Raw genomic sequence first — 23,714 nt, forward strand, 5'->3', positions numbered from 1 at the left:
ATTTTCTTCATTTATTACCTGAAAAAATGGGAAGAATAGAGCAGGGTAGTGAGATTGAGGGAAGGGCATGTATTCCTGGCAGGAAGATGGTATAAGTAAAGGCACAGAGGTGAGAACGTTCATGAGAATGAGTCAGTGTAACTAGAACATAAGCTTGATTGAGGGAGGTGGGGTGAGATAAGGTTGGATTTCGCTTCATTCTGTCTATGAAGGACCTTCAGTGCTAGGCTAAACAGTTTGTAGACTTTTTTCTTATTGGCAATGGGAAGTCTTTGTAAACGTAGCCCATGTAGGCTGATCTGTGATAAATTGTGCTTCAAGAAGATGATGCATCTTTACCCTTTCCGACTAATTTTTTTCATCTTTAGTTAATGGCCTGTTGCCTAAGCTAAAAGCTTATGACTTTCTCTTTAAATCTAGCCAAATACCAGTTCTGTCTACTTTACTGTGTACGTATTTCTGCATCTTTAATATCACTTGCCCCTAGTTCATGCACTTCCTTATTTCTTTCCAGGACTATGGTAATAGATCACTTGTTTTCCCCCCTTTTATTCTTGCCCTTTTATTCAAACTGCTCTAATAAAAGCTATAATAAAAGATGAAAGATGAAAGATGAACACATCTTCCTTTGTTTGAAACTCTTATCTTCATCTATAGAATAATGCCAAGACCAAGTAACTAAAGTGTGCCACATAGGGTTCCTTTATATAAATTGATCTGCAGCTGCATTTCTTGTCATTGTCTGCTGCTTTTTTTTTTTTTTTTTTTTTGCTTTAGTGTAATGCTAAACTATTACCTCTTAACCTTGTGCACTCCAGGGACTGTAACTTTTTTCTAAGCAATAACTATATACATAAATAAATGAATAAAATTGTGTAGAATACCCTTTCTATCTTTTTCGCCTGAATAATACTTGAAAACTCAATAGAAAGTTCAAGCATGTAGTAAAAATTTCAGAATATATAGGAAGACTCAAGGAAGAAAATGAATCATTTGATTTGACTGGAATATCAGTTTCAGAAGATGAATGGGAAAGGTTGGATTGGATCATGTTTTGGATTTTTTAAATATTTGGCTGAGGAATAAATAGTTTTTAAGCAGAGAGCAGTAATAGAGTTTAGAAGTAAACTTCAATCTTGCAGTGCTAAGTAAGAGATGTTGTAATTAGAAGAGAATAGAGGCAGAGAGACTGTTGTTTAGACTATGATAATTTTCTAGGTGAGGTAACAAGGGCCTAAAGTAGAAAAGGGAATCAGTTGTAGGTAATGATCTATAAGTAGAATCCATAGAGTTTGTCAGCAGTTTGATGAATTGGACTGGAACTCATTCATGGGCTTGAGTGTATTTAGTAAGGAGGAGCAAGGTCATGAACTAAGAGTTGGGGAGGGCTTGAGTATGGAGATTTGGTCTTGCTCCAGTGGAAGACTGTCAGAGGGAATTGGAGTAATCAGGAGATTGCTGAGCAGCAGTTTTATGACTTTCTCTAGAGCGGTTCAGCACTCAGAATTGTGAGTGAAGAATAATATCCTTCAGACGGGGAATTGGAGGTGGGTGGTGAATAGGAAGGGAAGTCAGGATGACAGGATACTAGGGTGGTATTGAGTCCATAATAGGGAAATGAGTGAAGTCAGCTAAGGGATATAGAATGGGTTGAGGTTTTATTTATTTTTTACTTTTTACTCCCTCTCCTCCAGTATTGACTAGTTTTAATTTTAACTAAAATAAACACATAATATGTTTATTACTTTATACTTTGCAAAGATCTTTCATTAGTACATTAGAGTCCCCATTTTGCAGATCTTTGGAACTGAGGTCCAGAGAGAAGTGACTTACTCAAAGTTACTAAGCTTTGGAGCTGAGACTTGAACCTCATGTAAACTGGCATTCAAGAATTGTTCTCTGGCAGTTTGGTTAAATGAGAGATCTGTTTTATACAAAATTTGCAATAATAATATGTGTTTTTAGGAGTGATAGAATTGAAGTAAAAATACAGGAAAAAATTTAGAACTTTTCCTGATGCCCTATATTTATTGTTAAACCTAACATTAGTTGCAGTAAAATATATGTCACACTATATTTGAGTTTTATTGTTGTTTGTGTTTATGAATTTGATTTGGTTTTAGTTGTATAGGTTTATAAGTATAAGGAAACATTTATTTTTAGATTTATGCTTAGTATAAATTAAGCTACCTTATAATTAAAATAACTTATATTACACTAAAGGTGTCCATAAGATTTTTTTAAGCTTTAAAAAGGAGTCTTCTAGTTCTCGTGTTTTAGAGATACTACTCTAATTGAGGAAATTGGGAGTGCAAAGGTGTGTCACATAGGCAAACAAAGCCTCCCAGTAAGGTTCTGTTCTCACTGCATCATACTGCCAACCAGATAAAAAAAAACAGAACAAAACTTTAAGTTTCTGGTGTGGAAAGTGAACCTGAGCAATGATTTTATGCTTGAATATCTTGTTTAAAGTTTTTGTTTCCCTCTTCCTTGTTTCTCCTTTTCATATTTCGCTTCCTTCTGCTGCTTCTGTTTTCTTGCCTTGATTTCCCAGCCCTGTCTCATTTTCTGCTTTAAAAAAAATTCTGTGCCCAACCGGCGTGGCTCAGGGTTGAGCATCAACCTATGGTCCAGGAGATCGAGGTTCAGTTCCCAGTCAGGGCACATACCTGGGCTGCAGGCTCGATCCCTGGTGCGGGGCGTGCTGGAGGCAGCTGATCAATGACTCTCTCATCATTGATGTTTCTCTCTCTCTCTCTCCCTCTCCCTCCCTCTGAAATCAATAAAGATATATTAAAAATAAAAAATTCTGCTGTAAAGGTAATTATAATTTTAGAAAACTTGAAACAAAAAAAAATATAAAAGATAAAGATGACCAGCAGCCTCATATATCCCTACCTAGTAACAGTGGTTAGCACTGTTAATGCTTTAACTATTTCCTTCCACTCTTTTCTAATTAAAGAAAGAAGATTTTTAGTCTTTTTTCTAATGCACATATTTTAAAAGTTGTTGGAATAGTACTGCGTGACCTTTTTATGTTCTGAATTTTTCACTTACAGTTATAATCACTTTCTTATTAATATAGCTCTGTAACATTTTATCTCACGGTGGGACATTTATGCTGTTTATGATATTTCTAAGAATCAGTATTGCATCCTCCCTGTCTATATGGAGGCATTTTTGCTGTATTTTTCTTTTAAAAAGAAAGGACCTTTACTCTTCCTATAATGATTTTTAAAAGCTACAGTGTATACAAAAGAAAGTGAATACTTCTGTTATACTCCCACCTTCCTCAGAAATATCTGTAGTTAAGTTTGGTGTATATTTTTCATAGGCTCATTTTTCTATACTACTTTGTAGGTTTTATATTTATCCATATATAATCAGCAAATATATTTTCCTACCCAGTCTTATCTGTCTCCCTTTACCCCCTCTCTCCAAATCAGTGCCCCTTGGATCTCCATCTCTCTCTCTCTCTCTCTCTCTCTCTCTCTCTCTCTCTCTCTCTCTCTCTCTCTCTCTCTCTCTCTCTCTCTCTCTGGCTTTTTAAAAGTGCTCTTTGTGTGCTCTCTTCACCCTAATGTTTGTCTTTCTCAAGGTTTCTCTAGAATTTATTAATATCTTTATTTTTACTAGGTAACCTTGATGCCCTTCTGATCTTTTTTACACTCCCTCTCAGAATTTCCTTTATGATTAGTACTACTTATCCAATATGTTTTTTTAAAATGTTAATTCTATTTAAAGGTTATTTTTTTCCTTTCCATGTCACTCTTGCTTAATTTCCTTTTATGCTCTTATTTCATTATTGCGTTAGTAACAGAAGAATAATGCCAGTACTATTGTAATTCCCCAGACTAAACTATGTGAAACATCCATTGTTTTGTTTCCTTCCTTACCATAGATACACCCTCTTATAACTGGATTCAAGTGTAGCTCCTAGAAGCAATATATTCTGACAGTCATAGGTAATTCCCATTGTTCTAAATGTTGTCATAGTCTCTCCGCCATTTTTCAGTGTTTTTAATTGCTGTTATTAACTTTAAATGTAATAATTTTTTTAATACTTGCTAATGGACTAAACGGCAAATTCCCTTGCATTTCAAGAAATCTAATTCCCTTCCAGTCCACAAATCTAACCAAATTCTAGCCAGGTAACCAGGAAAATAAAACAAAGAGAAACAACTTGTGACTTGGACACTTTGTGGTTTATTGATTTTTCTGATTAGATTAATTATTCTTACCATACACTCCTACATAATTTCCTGATGTTCATCTTCTGTGTTTTTTCCCCACTGTGGTCTTTTCTACTATACTTTCCTGTTGGAGTTTAGAGATAAGACATACCTATTCTAAAGGAGCTTGTATCTTTTCAGATTGAAAGACTTCTGTTTGTTTCTTAATATATGCCTGCCATGCCCCTCTCAGAGTGACCTAAGAACTATGTTCAGTTTTCCGTCCTCGGAAGGAGTTTAAAGCATAGTTCTATATTCCTGATTTTTATATTCAGATTGGGTTGTATCATGCCCCAACTCCTCTGTGGGCTCAGCATGGGGTTCATGTGACATCTCAAAGCATGGTTGACCACTCTCTTGGAATTATGCAATAAAATTCAGTTGCTCAGAATTATGCAATAAAAGAAAACAGTATGTGTAAGTTACCATTGTAGTCAACCAATAAGGAAGAACTTGAGGTATTGTGATTCAGTTAGAAAAAACATGGCATGGACTAAACCAGTCAACATACCTTCTTTCTTATATTTTTCTGATTGTAAGAGATCTCATTTTTTCCGTTTTGTTTTTCTTCTCATGAAAGACAGCTAGAAACAGCTTTACCTTACTGTTTCTGTCTTTTTTCAGCTATACTTGACTCAGTGTTGGAAGGAAGGAGATAGAATTTCAGGAAGTATGAAAGTATTTATATTTTGCCAGGAAAGGAGTGATGGTGTAGAGCCTAAACTATAGGTTCAGGTCTTGACTTTATCTTTTACTAGTTTCTTAATTTGTAAGATGAGGACAATAATATTTACTTCAAAACAAACATTCAGTAAACTGTATCTGTTACTGCTATTCCTGGTGCCACTTCGATCAGAAATCTATAATTGTGATATCAGTTTTACTTCTCTGCCATCACAAATAAATGGCACACTCAGTCCTTCTATTGTCTACCTTGTCTAGGTAGAGCCTATTCATGTAGGGAGATTTTTTTCAAGACAGATGTGGATATAGACAGTATTTCTTTTAAGATCAGTGTATGGGCAAGGACAAAGAATGCAAGTGATGATTTGTACCAGGTGTGTCTGTTAGGGGAAACGCTTCAGATGGGCTATTTTTCAGGAAATGGTAGACACATTCAGGGATATGAAGTGACAACATTGTAGAGTCAGTTCACTGTCCCCAAGAGTCTGTGTGTCTTTGGGAATTAACTACTAACAACATGTAATGATCACTGATGTGCTGGGTACTGTGCTAAGTGCTATACAGGGATTATCTTATTTAATATACACACAACCCTTTGAGATTGTTACCATTATCTCCATTTTAAAGAGTAGTGAACAGAAGTAACACGTCTGAAGTCATGTAGATAGAGAGATTTTCTGGCAGTCTGACCTTGCATCCTGTGGTCTTTATCACTTCAGTACACTGTGCTTACAAAAACTACCACTTAAGGAGTGCTCACCATGGGTCAGGCACTCTGCTAAGCGCTGCTTTTATATTCATCATCTAATGTAACCTCACAGTTCCAAGAGGAAAAACTGAAGCCTTAGCTAGGTGAGGTAAATCACATCACAGATTCCTCAAGCTTCCTTCTCATCTGTCAAGAGATGAAAACTATAGTGCCTTTCAAACGTTTTTGACCCTGACACACAGAAGTAAGTTCTTTGATTTGACCATGCAAATACATCTGAAACAAATGTTCATGAAGCAATACTTAGCTGTCATGCACTCATACTTTTCTAATTTTAAATAATTAAAATTAATGTGAACCACTAAATTGATATTACCACTTCCTACTGGGTTGTGACCTACAATTTGAAAATACTTCTTTAGGGATTAAAGATTGTTAAAATTCTTCCAGCTTCAGTATTCTGTAATCTCTAATCCTAGGTCAGTCAGAATTAAGAATATACTTATAATCTAACTTGGTGGATTATTCATTATTTCTAGTAATATTACTGTCAAATAGATACCTAGTAGCTGTTTAAACATTTCTCATCCATATTTAACACAGTATAGTCCCATCTGGGAAATATAGAATGAAATATGTAATGTATACATGTTGTAGTTGAAAATGTTTGAGAGAGAGATGGGACATAGGTAGTCTCTTTGTATACATAAACATCTTGGTAATAAAGGCCTTCTTACAAAATTCATTAGTTGACTGCAAGCAAGACTGGCTAAAGATGAAAGATTAGTGAAGTTAGTGGATTTAAAGGGCTGGGGCTCTAATGAAATACTTAAATTTGAGGCGTAAAATAAAGTTTTAAAAACCTGTTTAGTGAATTCAAATTTTAAACAAAACATAAGTTTTTATATTTGATACTAAGATTTTCCGTGGGAAATTGGATATTGAATTGCATTTTTTTTTTTTTTTTTATCCTCACCTGAAGATATTTTTTTCATTGCTTTTCAGAGAGTGGGGGGGGAGAGACAGAGGGGAAAAAAATCGATGTAAGAGAGACACATCAGTTGGTTGCCTCCTGCATGCACCCTAACTGGGGCCGGGGATCCAGCCTGCAACCGAGGTACGTGCCCTTGGCTGGAATCGAACCCTGGATCCTTCAGTCTACTTGCCGATGCTCTAACCACTGAGTCAAACCGGCTAGCACTCGAATTGCATTTTAATACATAGTAGAAACTCTACTATTCGATTTATATAGATTTTTATAGCATTAGTTATAGCTTAATAAAAAAATCATAAAATTTGACATGCTTGTTAAAATACTGTGATTTGTAAACATATTAACCTACGTCTTGAGGATGCAGTAAAAAACAATATGCTGTAAGATATCACTCTAATATTACTTACTAATCTCTTTGTTTTTTACTTTAGGTTGGATGGAGTACTGCTCGTGATTATTACACATTTTTATGGTCCCCTATGCCTGAACATTATGTAGAAGGATCAACAGTCAATTGTGTATTAGCATTTCAAGGTAAGAAATGAAAACTGAAGAACTCGATGAAATTAGGTATTTTATTGCCATTAAAAATGTTGTACCCATTGAATTACCTACTTAGGCATATTCAGCATACTATAGTTGAGTTAATTAGTATCTTTGCTGAGCAAAAGTCATAAGAATGTAAACATCTACTGTGGGCCACATGACATTTTACATAGACATTGCAAAGGCTTTTTGCTTGCTAACTTTCATTGAAGAGAATTGATTTCTTATCAGCTCTTTACTTTTGATGGTTTTTTTCCCCCCAAATGAGGGGAAAAAATGCTATTATTGATATTAGAATAATATAACAAATTAGAGGTGAGAAAAAGGGGTGGGCAAAAGTAGGTTTATAGTTTGTATGTTAAACAGTTTATTCTTGTGTTATTACTATTTTCCATATGAACAACTGTAAACCTACTTTTGCCCACCCCCTGTATTCATGCAAAACACAAAGATAACAGGATTTATAGAATAGTTATATTCTATAGGGAAGAGTTGCCTATAAAATGGATATAAGTAATATAAAATTCATTCTTGTCTTAGCATTATGTACAGATTTTAAAAAATACTCTTATTTAGAAATCTGTCACAGAATTTGTTTCAGAGTGATTTTTGATTGTAATTGTACTGACTTTGTGTTGTATTAAAGCAAATTCTTAGTTTTGTTTATGCCATAAATTCTTTTTGGTCTGGTGAAGCTAATAGACACTGTCTCAGCATACTATTTTAATAAGCATAAAGTGCATAGAATTGCAAAATAAACCAGTAGTTTTCCATTGTATGACTGTAACAGTTTGTTCATCCATTTGTTTCTTAAAGGATATCTTGGTTGTTCCAAGTTTTGGCAATTGTAAATAAAGCTCCTGTAAGCATTCATGCACAGGTTTATGTGGGGATGTAAGTTTGCCACTCATTTGGGTAAATACCAAGGAATATGATTGCTGGATCATATGATGGGAGTATGTTTAGCTTTGTAACAGGAAACCATCAAATTGTTTTCGAAAGTGGCTGTACCATTTGCATTCCCTCCAAATGAATGAAAGTTCTTGTTATACATCTTTGCCAGCATTTGGTATTGTCAGTGTTTTGGATTTTGGTGGTTTGTGTTTTTTAAACTCTTCACTCTGAGGTTTGTACTCTACATGTTTGATGTGAACATCAGTTGGCAGTGTGACCACATGAAGCTTGCATATATCAAAACATTTGCTTATGTACTATGTTAAGAAATAAATATTCAGAGGGTAAAATTTGTCCTATAATATAGGCAAAGATTTAGGTTCTCGTATGTTTTATAGATTAAGAAATGTTACAAATGATATGTGTAGTTTATCTTTTAATTCATAGTCTTTTTTAAAGATAATCAAATCCATGTGTGTGTTGGAACTGATTTTTATCATCATGATACTTATTCTTAAAAGTTGTGGGTTTATTTCCAGTCATTTTTAATGTGATTAGCTTTGTAATAAATAAGTTAACTTACTGAATATGTTTTATTGACTAATGAATTTGTTTATTAATGACTTAGCAAAAAAGTTTAAAGACAGTTGGGAAAAAAAAGCGTCCAGTTTATTTCTGTTTATACTTTAAAAGCATTTTCATGGGAGCTAAGCATGAGTGCAGTAAGTTTTAAAAGTTTTTGAAAATTCATGTTAATTTTTACTTTGAAATTCAGAAATAAAAGCTATCTGCCTAGAACTTGTTTGTTATATAAAAATGGCAGGGTAGAGTCATGAAAAACATATTCATTGGGTATTAGTGCTAGAATGGATTTTAAGCACAATCCAGTCACTTTGTTCATTTTATGAATGAATCATGAGAATCCTAAAATTCGAAACTGAAAACAGTTAACAAATACATAAATATAATTGTTTTCTTAAAGAGACCCTTATTTGTTCATTATTGTTTGATAGCTAATGTCACAGGCCATAAAATTTGACTCAGATTGATTTTTATGTTTTCCTATTTTATTTTCAATGTTACTAATCTACAGGAGCCTTAAATTGCTTTAGGTAGATTTAAATTGCAACTCTGAATAACCACATCTTGTATCGCAAATGGTATTTGAACCATATTTCTTAGTATTATTTTTGTGAGCATTTTAAAAATCAGACCTTGAATATCTATAGTTTGTAGAATTTCTATTGTCATAATACCAGAGATGATTAGTCAGAATCTACTTTTGTTTTCTATTTAAACTTTAAAAATAAGCCTTGTGCCATTTGCAAAGTTACTGAGCCATGGATTAATGGATTTAGTAGTAGATGTTAGGAGGGTTGGGTTTTAAGAACTTTAAAAAATATCTTGCCAGATGTATTCTACATTACTCTTTTAAAAACATTATATATTGAGATTTTAGATATAAAGCTGCCAAAATAGTACACAGAATTTCCCTGTATTCTTCACCCAGCTTCTCTTAATTTTAATATCTTGCATAACTATAGTACATTTATTTTAAAAACCAGGAATTTAACATTGGTAGAATACTTTTGATCAAAGTACAAACCTTATTCAAATTTCACAAGTGTTACTAGTTGTGTGTTTTTTTTTCTGTTCCTGAGTTCAATCCAAAATACCACATTGCATTTAGTTGTCATACCTTCTTAATCTCTTCCAGTCTGTGACAATTCCTCATGAAGTCCTTGTCTTTCAAGATCTTTACATTTTGAATAGTACTGTTCAGTGTTTTTTTGGTAGCATGTTTGTTATTTTGGGTTTGTCTCATGCTTTGTCATGATTGCATTGAGGTTACACATTTTTAGGAAGAATACCATAGAACTAATGTTGTACCCTTCTCAGTGTATTGTATCAGGGAGACTGTGTCCTTATATCATATTACTGGTGATACTAACCTTGATCACTTGATTAAGGTGGTGTGTCTGCAGGATTTTTCCACTGTAGAGGTAGTAGTTTTTCTTTTGTAATTAATGACTATTATGGGGAACTACTTGAGACTTAGGAAATATCTTGTTTCTTCTCAAACTTTTACCCACTCATTTTGGTACCCATCACTAAATCATGCTTACAACAATTATTGTTGTATTTGCCTAATGATGCCCTTCTGTTCTCATTCTTTGTGTATTTATTAGTTGGGATTATGTTAGGAAAAGTCCCCTTGTCCATGGACTCATGGATATTTATGTTATTCTATGGAATAAAGTCTAGTACTATCATATTTTTGTTGCTCAAATTGTTCTAGCTTTCTTTGATCCTAGGTAACTCCATCAGGTGGGCTGCTATGTTTTTTACATTCCCTTCCTCCCCTAGTTCTTTTTAAAGACTTCCTTCTTTCAAGCACCAGGAGATGTTCTAGACTTACCTTGTATTTTCTCTGCCCCTCCTCGTTTCTAAAGAGAAAAGCCAGCTATTTTTTAAAGAATGAAACCAAGTGAAGTAGATATCATAGTAATGAGACTGAAAATTTTAAGATATGAAAGAATAATAGGCATAGTGATTACAGATTTCTGGGTAGATAGTAATATCCAAGATAAGGTGAATATATTCATTTTTGTATGTTCATTTCACAATCATTTAATGTTTCCTTTTTACAAGTCATTCTTGGGGAGGTTCCAGAATTTTTATATTATGTATCTGCCCTCAATATTTCTGAGGTCTTGATATAGGAGATAAAGCATGTGTATAATGAATAGTAATACAAGCTATACTGTGGAGTTTAAAAAATTTTTTTAATGTAAAGAAATACCATGGGAGCTTTGGAGAGGAAGTAAATTAATTTTGAAGGAGGATAATCCAGCAAAATTTAAAAGAGAAGGTAACAGTTGAGTTGAAGAAAGAAGCAACAAATATTGAATATTATTTGCCAGCTAGTGGGCTAGATGGTATACATGCATTATCTGTAGATGTTTTAGAACTCTGAGATAGATGGCTTTGTGTCTGTTTTATAGCTAAGAAACTCCTGGGCTCGGGGAGGTTAAGTAAATAATAGTTAGTGGTAGAGCTGGAATTCCAGAATAAATCTGTGTAGTTCCAAAGCTTGCTTTTGTTCTCTAGCATCAGTGGACCTCATCCTCTTTTCTACCGTTAACGTGGTTCATACGTGTAGCATATTCCTTTTGTTAATATCTCCCTTTTACATGTAATGAATTGAGGGATGATTTCTTTAAATGGCATATTCTCACCCCTAATAACGCTCCTAGATTTTCATGTTGGTTCTTCCTTTGCTTCTCCTCCAGCCTCTCTCATTGAAAACGACATATTTGACACTCTCCCAGATGAGTTAGTTTTGCTGTTAGTAAAGATTCTGGGAATACAAGTTTAGACCTAAGATAAAAAAATTTGGGCATGTTAAAGGAAGAAAAGAGAGTCTAGTTTTGATAATTTATGAAAGATAGGAGGAAAGACATATCCTAAATGAGGTTCAGGAATGGGAAGAGATGGCAAGTATTGTTAAATTAAGTCAAAATAACATAATAGGAAGTTTAATACTTTTCTTGTTTAACTTCCTCTTAGGATATTACCTTCCAAATGATGATGGAGAATTTTATCAGTTCTGTTACGTTACCCATAAGGGTGAAATTCGTGGAGCAAGTACACCTTTCCAGTTTCGAGCTGCTTCTCCAGTTGAAGAGTTGCTTACTCTGGAAGATGAAGGAAATTCTGACATGTTGGTGGTGACCACAAAAGCTGGCCTTCTTGAGGTTGGTACCAACAGTGAGTTAGTGATTCATAGATAATTTTAAGAACACAGCATGTAAGAACGCAGGTTAACTGGCATTTTAAGAATTCTCAGGTTATGCAAGTGTATAACCTAAAAAGCAAATGCTTTTTAACTAAAATAATAAACTTAATATATTTTTTAAGTACTTCAAAAGTCTTTCTGTCACGATTATATTATTGATTTCACTGTGGCAGGGGCTGTCCCTAAGGCCCTATCAGTATTTTGTGCATAGTAGATGTGCAGTAAATAACTATTGAGAGAATTTAGACCTAAAGCTTTCCCAATATTCCCTCACCCTAAATTTTCTTCTTTGGTGGTGGTCTAATCCATTAATTGTAGAATAGTGCAGATTTGGAGGGTGAAGCTGGAGGGAAAGTGGTATAAAGCAATAAATCTGTCATTGGATGTGAACTTTATTGTACTGTACCGTGAGCATGCTCTATCACAAGGGTGGCAGTGAATCAAGAAGCATCCCAGTCTCTTTAAGTTTAGGTTGAATATTTTTAGAATGGTTTTTTTCCTTGTCATCTGATCAAATGAATAAGCTTTTATTAACCCTAATTGAAAAAGAAAAGGTGAAAAGCTTCTATTTTTTAATTGAATATTTGGAGCCATTGCATTGGCTCTAATAGAAATGTACTGTGCAGATGGTCTAATAGGGCCTTATGTCTTAATTTTCAGTAGTTATTGAAGAAGAAAATAGAACAACGTTCTTATTTCAAGACATTCTCAATATCTTTACCCTAAACCTAAGTGCTAGAATGTTAAATTTGCATTTCTGTGAAAAACACCTTTTTTAATTGCTTCAGCATCCATTTTTGGTTACTTTATATTCACATTTAGTCTATGACAAGTCATTGCTTTTTCTTTATAGTCAGATGAATTTTTTATATATAAATATTTTATGCCTTTGATTTTATCTTACTTACCTTAAAAAACTGAGATTAGAGAAAAAAGACAAGAGGTTATAGATAAAATACTTTATTTTAATAAAACAGTCGAACTAAGAAGGCTTGAAGGAACCGGTAATTTCTTGTGAATTCTCCCATATCTTCTTTTCCCCCTTCCAGAAATTCTTCTCTTATCTTAAAGAAAGAAATGTAACTTTTATAGGGTGACTAAAACATTTTGTGTTGACAGCTGCCTGATGATCAAGGTTTTTAGCCTGGTATTTGAATGCTAATCAGAGATGCAGAAACAGGCTCAGCTCTTAATAAGAATGCAGTTAGTTTATATTGCAGCTTTTTGAATACTTGCTAGACCACCCTGATTTCAGGGCCGCTAACAGAAGAACGGCATTTTGGCATCTCTCTCTCTCCTGCACTTTTTCTAAGTAAATTGGGACACTGTACAGTTTATTTCACTTCTTCCTACTTCATAAGGAAATGTAAATTGCTGTCTCTTAGGGAAATATTTCTGAGATTAAATGTTTTTATATTCTGACCAGTTTTTTGGACAAATCTTAAATTTCCACATTCATCAAAATCTTTAGTGATTTTATCTAAAACAGCACAAAAATAGTACAAATGTGAGACATTATCTAGAGTATTATTAACATTAAAAGTAATGAATGAAACAGTTCTTCAGTGTGTGAATCTTGACTGGAGCTAGAGTTTAAAAAAAAATTATTTTCTTAGCCTTTATAATGGTTGTTGAATAGGAAACAATTCTTATTAGGAGACCTTTGCTCTGAGTACTTGAGAAGAAGTGCCTGCAATTTTATTTCAAATGGTTTAGTCCTACCCCCTGCAAAATTACCTAAATAACTTAAGTACTGAATATAAAGGGAGATAAAATAAAATGGCAAACTATTAGTGAATTTAGGTGATGGATGTGTGGGTGTTCATTGTAAAATTTTAATTGCCACATGCTTGAAAGATTTCACAGTATAAAATTGGGGGCAGAAATTTGACTTGTAGCCCTGGCCAATGTGGCTCAGTTGGTTGAGTGTCGTCCCATGTACCAAAAGGTCATTAGTTTGATTCCCTATCAGAGCACATGCCTGGGTTATGGGCTCAATCCCAAGTGAGGGGTGTGCAGGAGGCAGCTGATCGATGTTTCTCTCACATCAGTGTTTCTCTTTTTCTCTTCCTCTCCCTCCCTCTCTCTAAAATCAACAAAAACATTTAAAAAAAAGAAATTTGACTTGTATACCATTTTTAGTTAATTTGACTTTCTTTGTGTGCTGATTAAATGAATCACTGGGAAAAAATATTTCTTAAAATATTGTTCCTTTTACACTATATCAAGATGTATCTGTATTTTGAAGCTGTGAGAAAGTTTAGAGTAAAAAAGCATTAAAAAGTAAAACAGGCAAGGTATGAAGTTTAGTTACTAAAGTTTTCTCTTTTGAGGGCATTTACTCCTGTCATTTTCATTTGGTGTGATGAAGGAGGTAGAAGGGTCCTTCTAAAAATATTTAGCCATTCAACTTTCATAGAAGTCTTTTTAGAGTGTAATCAGTTTGGTTCCTTGACCCTGGAAAACTGGCAGGGTCTATTGTGGGAATACATTTTATTTTAGCTAAATGTATATGATGTTTCCTTTGTGAAGTCTTCCTCTGAATATACCGTCTTCCCCTATTAGAATCAATGATTTCTGGCTGTAAGAGAAGAAATAGCAATCATTTTAGTTACTACTATTTCAGGACCCTTAATTTAGTAATTTTTTAGAATATTGGAGTTTAGATTTTCTTGAGCTGAGGAACTATTAGTGCTTCCAGTGTAATCAATTAATATTATATAATGTTACAATCTGCATTTTAGTCCTAAAATTTGCATTTACTTATAAAGTTTGTTTTAGTTTAGCCACATAAAGGACATATATCTAAATTTATTCCTTAGTACCTTATTTAAAAAACCGAAACTTTTGCCTGGCCAGGCGTGGCTCAGCGGTTGAGTGTCGACCTAGGATCCAGGTGATTGGGGTTCGATTCCTGGTCAGGGCACATGCCCAGGTTGCGGGCTCGATCAATGATTCTCTCATCATTGATGTTTCTACCTCTCCCTCTGCTGCCCTCTCTCTGAAATCAATAAAGATATATTTAAAAAAAACACCAAAAAAACCAAAAAGCAAACCGAAACTTTTAATAGTAATCCCTGCACGAAGGCCTTATATAACACGAGGAAGTTCTTAATAGATTCAACGATTTCCCATAATTTGCATTCAGGAAGAGGTATACATTTTCTTCTTGATTATTACTCAAGATTAGAAAAGCCCATAGTTAATCACTTACGAAGTTTTATGCCTTATTTTTAGTACTGATTTGAAAAGTAATTAACAGGAAACTTCATAATAAAATTCATTAGTTTTGTACTTTTAATTTTTTTCTTCTTTGCCCAATCAAAAGGAGGCTTAAATTTATGATTGATGAACTTTTCTGTGAATGCTAAACAGCTAATTTATGTGAAATGTAGTATGTAAAAATTCTTTCTGTGAATTTCTTTACTGTTTTTTTGAAATGGAAATCAATTTGTAACATTTTAGGATTATTTAAAAAAAACGAGTTTTTTGTTTTACAGTTGAAGATTGAGAAAACCATGAAAGAAAAAGAAGAACTGTTAAAGTTACTTGCTGTTCTGGAAAAAGAAACCGCACAACTCCGAGAACAAGTTGAAAGAATGGAAAAAGAACTTAACCATGAAAAAGAAAGAAATGACCAGTTGCAAGCAGACAAAAAGGTTAGTTGTGTCTTACGTAACTGATAGTTGATACAGTATATTGCCTTGAAACCCACTTTTTTCAAGAACTGAACCAATTAAAGTGATTGAAAACCCTGTGTTGAAAAACAATAGCATTTAGACAGATAGTTATATAAAAACAGGTCAGTTTCTGTTAACCTTCTGCCACAGCTGCTTTTGTTGTAAATGATTGAAATTTTGGATTTTTGGTACCAGGCTTGATGATATAGTATCTGACAACTGTTTTTAGGTGCTTTATATCTAATTGTAGATATTTGATTTTGACGGGAGGGGTTGAAAATACAATTAGGAATGATAAACGCTGGATAGGGGAAAATAGAATAAAGTAGTTAAATTGCTTTTCCAAGAAGCACAATTTAGTGAAATGAGATGAAACATTAGACAAAAATTTCAAATCCTTGATGTGAGAAATTCTATAAATTATCCTAAAAATATCTAATTAATATTGGCATAATTTCTTGAGCTAACAAAACCAGAAGTGTAATTATAAAACTGTGTGGTTTCAGTAGAGATACAAATGGATTTTAGTTAGTAGCTGATAAAAAGGGGGGGCTGTAACTTAGTCATTGACTTATTTAATATTTTCACAAGAAAAGTAATTTGTTTTGACAAACAGATTATGGTTATACATATCACAATCTCATAACTAATCAGGTATGTCTATTGACAGGATTGACCTATGTTCCCTAAGGATGTGGTCTGTTCAATTCTTTAACAAGGCCTAAGAGCAGTTGTTTAATAATTGTTAACTGGACCGTTAGTGCAGTGATTCTCAAAAATTTTAGTACTTCAGTGCAGTGGTTGTATATTGCACACCTGTGCAAAGATGCTGTCAAACCAGGGCTTAAATTCTGAAGATCTCTCTTGCCTTGTTCTGTGTGTTTGAGGATTGCTCTTTGAAGTTAGAGGGTAAACAATTTGTATAATTGTAAATCTCCTTATAAACATCTGTAGTCTTCTGTCTGTATTAACATTAGCCTTTTTAGTTTAAAATATACAGCCATTTTCCTAATTTTACTCTTGGGGAACCTTGGAATTCTGCAGTTGGAGTATCCTGCAGTAGGAGCAGGATATTCTGTTTGGTTAAGGAACCACTTTCTAAATTTGAACTTTAAAGCAGATACACCAAATATTAAAATATAATAAAATCTCATCATATGTGCCTGCCTTGACTATTCGGGGATTCAGCTAAATTTTTTATTTAATTGTTATAACTCCCTTGCTGTTTTTGTATAGTTACTACTTTTTTTTCTCTCTTAAATGTTTCTCTTATTTGAAACTGGATTTGGCAGTTTCCAAAGTAAAATGCCAGTCTCCCCCCCCCCCCCCCATTACAAGCCAGAGGGGTGAAGGTGAGATAGAAGATGACTGATGAAAATGCCCAGGTACAGCATGCACTTAGCCCATGAGATTAGAAACACCCTGAAATGTGGTAGGCAGTCTGGTTCCAGGCCAGTGCTCTTAATGACATTCTCTGCTACTCTTTGCTATACCAGCAGTCTTCATGAGACTGTATATTTCTACCTCTGAGTGCTGAAGATAAGACCTTATGTAATTGATCTTTTATTTTTTATTTTACTTTTTTTTAAACAAAACTGGAATAATTGATCTTTTAAAAATCAGCTTTATTGAGATGTAATTTACAAACCGTAAAGGCCACCACTTTATACAATTCAGTGGTTATTACATGTACAGAATTCTGCAGCCATAACCTAACTTTAGAACATTTTCATCACCCTCAAAAGAAATCTTGTACCTATTTATGAACACGCCCCCGTGCGCCCCCCCCCCCCCCCCCCCGCAGCCACTAATCCAAATTCCTGTGTCAGTGGGTTTGTGTATTACAAATGAAACTGTATGTGGCCTTTTGTGTCTGGCTTCTCTCATTTAGCATGTTTTCAAAGGTTTATCCATGTGTCAGTACTATATATTTTTTTATTGTCAAATGTTTCATTGTATTGATTAGTCTTTTTTTACCTCATCTTTGCATTTATTAGACTTATATAAGAAGTAGCAGTTTGCATGTCTATTCATTATTCTTGTTTTTGTTTTGTTTCGGAGGGCTAGGTACATATTTGAAAATTAAAAGATTGAAAGCTGAGGCTTAATGTTGAATCTTGTTTTTCAGATAGGACTAAAACAGCTGTGACCCTGTTAGGTTTTTTACTTAGTTTGGTTTATAATTTTTTGGAGCCTAAACTATGAATTGAGGTTTTCCATAAAATATATTCTTAACTCGAATGTTAATAATATAAGATGTACTTCCAAGGTTTGGGTTTTTTTTTTTTACACCAACTTATTTTTGAGGATACTAAATATATTGTGTATTTCTTGTACAATGTAAGAAGCATGTTAAGAGCTGTTATGTGTACATACTGTTTTGGTTCTTAAATTTCACACACTAAGTTGGGTACCTTGAGTCATTACCATCATTTAGGTGTTATCACAGGTATAGGATATATAGGATTAAGAGAACTGGAAAGGTCATTCATTATGGGAGCTTTGGCTAGTATGGACCTCTTCAACTATATTTATGTATTTGGCTTTCTCTTCTTGAAAGCTTTATTGCTGCATTGGACACCCAGTTTTGAGTTGATTTTTTGGGAAACTTTTAAAAAATTTATTGATTTAGAGAAACATCGATTTGTTCTACTTATTTATGCATTTATTGGTTGATTCTTGTATGTGCCATGATTGGAGATTGAACCCACAACTTTGGAGTATCGGGACAGTGCTCTAACCAACTGAGCTACCCAGCCAGGGCCTGAATTGATTTTTATGTATGTTGTAAGATAGTGGTCCATTTTTGTTTGAACGTGGCTGTCCAGTTTTCTAGCATCATTTATTGAACTGATTATCTTTTCCCATTGTATATTTTTGGCTTGTCATAAATTATTGACCATATATGCATGGGTTTATTTCTGGTTCTCTTTTCCATTGCTCTGTGTGTAACATGTTACATATCCAGGTGTAACATACATTATAACAATACACATAAACCATTTAATTTCATTAAAAGGCAATATAAGTAAAATTATGCTATCCTAATTTTTTTCTTCTTATTCTCTGCCTCTGTCTTTAAAAATGTATGCGAAACCCAATATTAGAATTACTTGTCTGTGGAATGTATACATGTGCAGGAAATAATTTAGACATTAGATTTATTTGTGGCCAATCTTTCTTACCTCTCTTCTCTCCTCCAACCAAAAAAATTAGTCTTTTGAACTGGTATTCTCTTATAAAGGTAGAATTTAAGTGTATTTACTCATGGCAGATTTTTGACACTTTAGTAGAAGTAATCTTTATTACATTTTATTGTATTTAAACTTGCTCTCTTGGAAAATGGACAGTAGTTATTCTTTATGAAATAAGTAGAAACTTATCTATAATTTTAATATTAGAATTTTGATGTCCTTTTGGCCTGATTTGCAAATACTGACCAAATTACTGCTTACCTCAAATCTCAAGTGTTTTTCAAAGATTGCATTGTAGATTTTACTTTTTAAAAAAGTTATTAAAAAAAACCAAAGGAACATGATTTCTGCTGTTTTGTACATGTACCTAGGGCCTTGATGCCATTTTCACCTTAAGGAAGACTTAGCCACATTGAAGATGCGTATGCTTCCCTCTGACATGAGAACCAGAAACTTGAAACAAATCTGTGTTTTAGTGTTTTCATGCCTTTTGAAAAAAGGCTTGGATGGCTGAGAATCTATCAGGTGTCTTTATTGGTACCAGAAAGATTTTGAGACTTACAAATTATAGTTAGAAGTAATTTGTGACTCGCTGTAGAGTTAACTGACCCATAGACAAAACAATTAGTTTATGTTTTGCATTTAGTTGCTTATGATTCTTTCTAGTTCTTGCCCCGTACCTTTTTAGAAGCTATTTACCCACTACAAAACATCATTAATTACAGAATCAGAAAATAGTTTTTGCCTTTGGGCAGTATAGTTTAATCTTTGTCCTAGGGTTAAGTCTGTCACTTGTTTGTGGTGCCAAGACAGCATGTTGTAAAACTAAAAATAAAAAATGTAAAAAACTATTTAGAAACCTCTCTGGCTGTCTTTATAAATCAGCAAGATAGATACTGAAAATGTGTCAGCTTTTACAGCAATCATTGGGTATTGACAACAATTATATCAGAATAAATGTTATTTGCTTTCTCTGGTGGTGTGGTGTTAGAATCACAAAAGCATTTAGTTTTGTATAACAATCTTTGGTTAATGCTGCAGATTCAATAAGGCAAACATTTGCTTTGAGGAAAAATAAACCAATAGAGTGTTTATTATTATCAAAGTGTAGATGCAGCATAGCAATTTTCATATTTTAGCAAGATGTTTAAAATGATATTTCACCTATAGATAAAAATTTGGCTGAGTTTATAAACATCAAAGTGGCTTATAAATACTGTTATAACATTTGGTACTTTTAAATTGGCATAATGGTGATTTTGTTAGGGGATGTGACACTTTTATTAGTGGGAAATTAAAAAATTGTTTTTAACAAAAAGAATTTGTCTTAATTTATCAATTCTTTTGATGCATAGTTTTTCATAACAGATTGATTCTCATAATTTTATAAACTAGGCAGAAAAGTCGTTATCTCCATTTTACTTATTATAAAACATGCATATAGAAGTGTTTGATCAAGTTCTCATACGTTACCTCATGTCTTAACTGATATCAAAATTTTATACTTTTATCTGTTTAAGGTAGAATATTCTACTTTAAATAGAAATACATTTTATTTATTAAATTTACTACCTCATTTTTTGCTGTTTTTTTTGAATGTTCATGCTTCTGAGTCACAGTGGCAGGAGCATTGGAAACATTGCTTTAGGCAGATATCTTAACTTAGTGCTTTGGTATAGTAATCAGTGGGACTTAGTGGTCTGTGCTAGAGGAAGGGGGTGTTAACATTGGTAGTATCATGAAACCTGATTTGTCATTGGGGTAACATTGAAAAGTGAGGTGTGAAAGATGAAAGTGACTAAATTAAACCTTTTTCCTCATTTTTGTTGCCTGCCCTCTGGTGGAGAAGTTAGTGAAATCAACAAACAGGATGTTTGAAAGTGCAGGAAAAAATATTAATTTAGTATATGTAAAGTTGAATGCATGTTACAATTTCAGGTTTAGTTTTTGTCTTAGCTTATGGAGGGGACTTTGTAGGGTGGACAAATGTAGGATTAAAGTTTAAGAATACATAGGTTTCTTTAAGATGTATATTTTGTTGTACTAATTATGTTTCTCAAAATACTTTATTGTTCTTTCTAAGGAACTTACTGAAGTATCAGAAAGTTTAAAAATGGAAAATGAAGAACTTAAGAGGAGATACAATTATGCTACATCCAAAGCTGTCAAGCTTGAGGAAGATATTGTGTTAGTGACAAATAAAGGAATTGAAAAAGAAACTGAATTGGACAGGTATTTCTGACAGTTAAAAGATACCTTTATGTTCTAAAAATATTTTAACAAAGTTTTTTTGTCTATATTAATGTTACTTTACCTTAACTCAGTTTAAAGGACAAACTCAGGAAGGCACAGTGTGAAAGAGAACAATTTGAGTATCAGTTGAAGACAGAAAAGGATGAGAAGGAACTTTACAAGGTAATTTATTCTTTCTGTTTCTATTACCTATTGCTGTGTACGAAATTACTCTAAAACTTAGTAGTGGTCAGGAATCGGCCAGCAGCTTAGCTGAGTTGTTACAGCTCAGGGTCGCTTGTATAGTTGCAGTTCAGGATGTTGGCTTCGGCTGTCACTTTATGGTTTTTTTGTAACTGGAGGATCTGCTGTCAGGTGACTCGCTCACATGACTTCTGGCAGGAAGCCCTTTAGTTTCTTGCTGTGTGGCCTCTTCAGTGGCTGCTTGAATGTCCTTACAACATGGTAGCCAACTTCCCTAGGAGTGAGCTCTCCAGGAGAAGAGTAAGGAGGAAGTCACAGTGCATTCAATGAGCTACCCTCCAAAGTTGTACACTGAAGCAATTCACTTGGCCCAGCCGACACTCAAGGAGAGGGGAATTAGGCTCTAAGTCTTGAAGAGAGGAGAATCAAAGCTTTGGGGGATGTATTTTAAAACTACCTCATTTTGCATAGATCATAAAAGTTAATTTTTAGGAAATTAATTTGCTGGTATTTTATTTTATTTTTTTTAATCCTCACCCAAGGACATGCCGAGAGAGAGAGAGAGACAGATACATTTATCGGCTGCCTCCTGTACAGGCCCCTACCGGGGATTGAATCTACAACCTAGGTATGTGCCCTGACTGGGAATCGAACCCCAACCTTTCGGTGTGTGGGATGATGCTCCAACCAACTGAGCCACCTGGCCAGGGCAAAACTTAACTATACTCTTAACCTCAGAATTTCCCATGCAAGTAGTTCATGTGAATACCAGAGAGATTTCTTTTCTCTCCCTTCTAGCCCCTTTGGAGGAATTGGTGAAACACTTTCATGAGCTGATGATTATGAAAATTAGGTAGTGTTTTTAAAGTGATGTTGCAGAGGTTTTGGCTGCTGAGCTCTTCAGGGAACCCAGAGTTATATTCTATCCTTGTAAACAGAAATTAGTCTTTCAGCATTCCATACATTTAAAGAGTAAAGGGCAAGAAGTATGTTAGTTCATTTATCTCTGGTACTCTTTATCAAAGCAAGATAGGTGGAAAGTAGACCTGTGTACTTGTTGTAATTTCAGTTATAGATTTTGATTTGTATGTCTGTTGTGAGCAAACGAGTAGCCACAGCCAAAGTTCCTGGGAAAAATCTGTTCAGTTAATTAATCAACAAATATATTTTTAGGCATACAGGAAGTGGTATAGTAGTTTTCACAAGCAAAAATTGAATTGCTTAAGACATTTTCCAGAATCTTGTTATGCCTTTATATCTGAATATGTCTGTAATATAATGTTTCTTTGCCAAAAGAACAACCAGATCCATTTGTGATTTTAAAGAGAAATTAAAGTTATTAAATCTAAGGAAAAGACTTTAGGTAATATTGTTAGATCGAGTTACTAGTCCCTGTGGAAAGTTAAAAACAACAACAACTTAGAAAATCGGTGTTAAAAAAAAAGCTTAGAAAAGCTGTGTTCTGTGCCCAGATAGTTAGCTAGTCACTTGGTAGAACTTGTGTCTCCTGACTCCAAGTCTGGTAAGTCTTCCCATCCCTTACTCATATTTGGGTTAGAGAGAAACAGTGGTATTTTAAACTTTGACTGACTTAGGTTATGGAGTTAGAATATTTTTGACATTTTCAAGCACTGTTACAGGTTCACTTGAAGAATAGAGAAATAGAAAATACCAAGCTTGTGTCAGAGCTCCAAACTTTAAAGAATTTAGATGGGAACAAAGAAAACATGATTACTCATTTCAAAGAAGAGATTGGTAGACTGCAGTTCTGTTTGGCTGAAAAGGATAGTCTGCAAAGGGCTTACCTACTTACCACCTCGAGTAAGGTAAGTACTTTTGCAGCATGTATTTGAAGATTGTAAAACATTGTGTTAAATGTGTACAATATGGTGGTTTCTCTTTTTAATCTTCTCCTGCTCTTTTGAAGAAGTTCAGATTTGTGAGAAAAGTTGGAAGAACAAAACATGAATACATATCCTCAAATAAAGGCAAATCCCCTTTATCTTCCCTAAAAATACCCCTTTTAAACCTATACCCATAGGTAAACATTTTCTTTAGTTTTCAGTTTATCTTCTGATGTTTTTTTGTGTGTGCAAAAACAAGCTTATATGCATGTGTGTGCGCGCACATACTCCTTTCGATCCCCTTCTTTCTTAAAAAAAGGTGCCACGCTATATTCTTTTGTACTTTGCTGTTTTTCATTTAACAGTATAAATTGGAAATCATTCCATATCAACTCAGAGATCTTTCTAATTTTTAAAAAGCGGCTGTGTAATATAGATTTACTCCTTAATTTTTATAGATGAGTATTGTTTTCAGTACTTTGCTGTTAAACACCCTCAGATATAGCTAATATAAGACCTAAAATGTCAGACATGCATATCATTTAGAATTAATGATTAAGGGCCAAGTTACTTTTCAGGGTATTTAATGCAGTGCATTGCAAATGTAAAGGTGAAAAGTACATTTGATTACTTGTTATTTAATAAAATTTTCTTTAATCATCTTTTACCTATTAATGCAAGACTTTTGTGAGGAAAACAGGT

At 33.8% G+C, this 23,714-nt stretch overlaps 1 protein-coding gene across 2 annotated transcripts in view; it reads left to right on the forward strand.

The window, feature by feature from the left end:
• Positions 1-23,714, forward strand: part of TAX1BP1 (Tax1 binding protein 1) — a 58,615-nt gene that overhangs the window by 6,791 nt on the left and 28,110 nt on the right. For both annotated transcript variants that reach the window (XM_016222272.2, XM_016222273.2), the window contains exons 3-8: positions 7,051-7,153; positions 11,630-11,817; positions 15,359-15,517; positions 20,816-20,964; positions 21,057-21,147; positions 22,809-22,994. In XM_016222272.2, the coding sequence (XP_016077758.2) occupies positions 7,051-7,153; positions 11,630-11,817; positions 15,359-15,517; positions 20,816-20,964; positions 21,057-21,147; positions 22,809-22,994 (876 nt within the window). The remainder of the gene's footprint in view (positions 1-7,050; positions 7,154-11,629; positions 11,818-15,358; positions 15,518-20,815; positions 20,965-21,056; positions 21,148-22,808; positions 22,995-23,714) is intronic.

This window comes from Miniopterus natalensis, chromosome 10 (assembly GCF_054644295.1).
Source record: "Miniopterus natalensis isolate mMinNat1 chromosome 10, mMinNat1.hap1, whole genome shotgun sequence".
Taxonomy (NCBI): Eukaryota; Metazoa; Chordata; class Mammalia; order Chiroptera; family Miniopteridae; genus Miniopterus; species Miniopterus natalensis.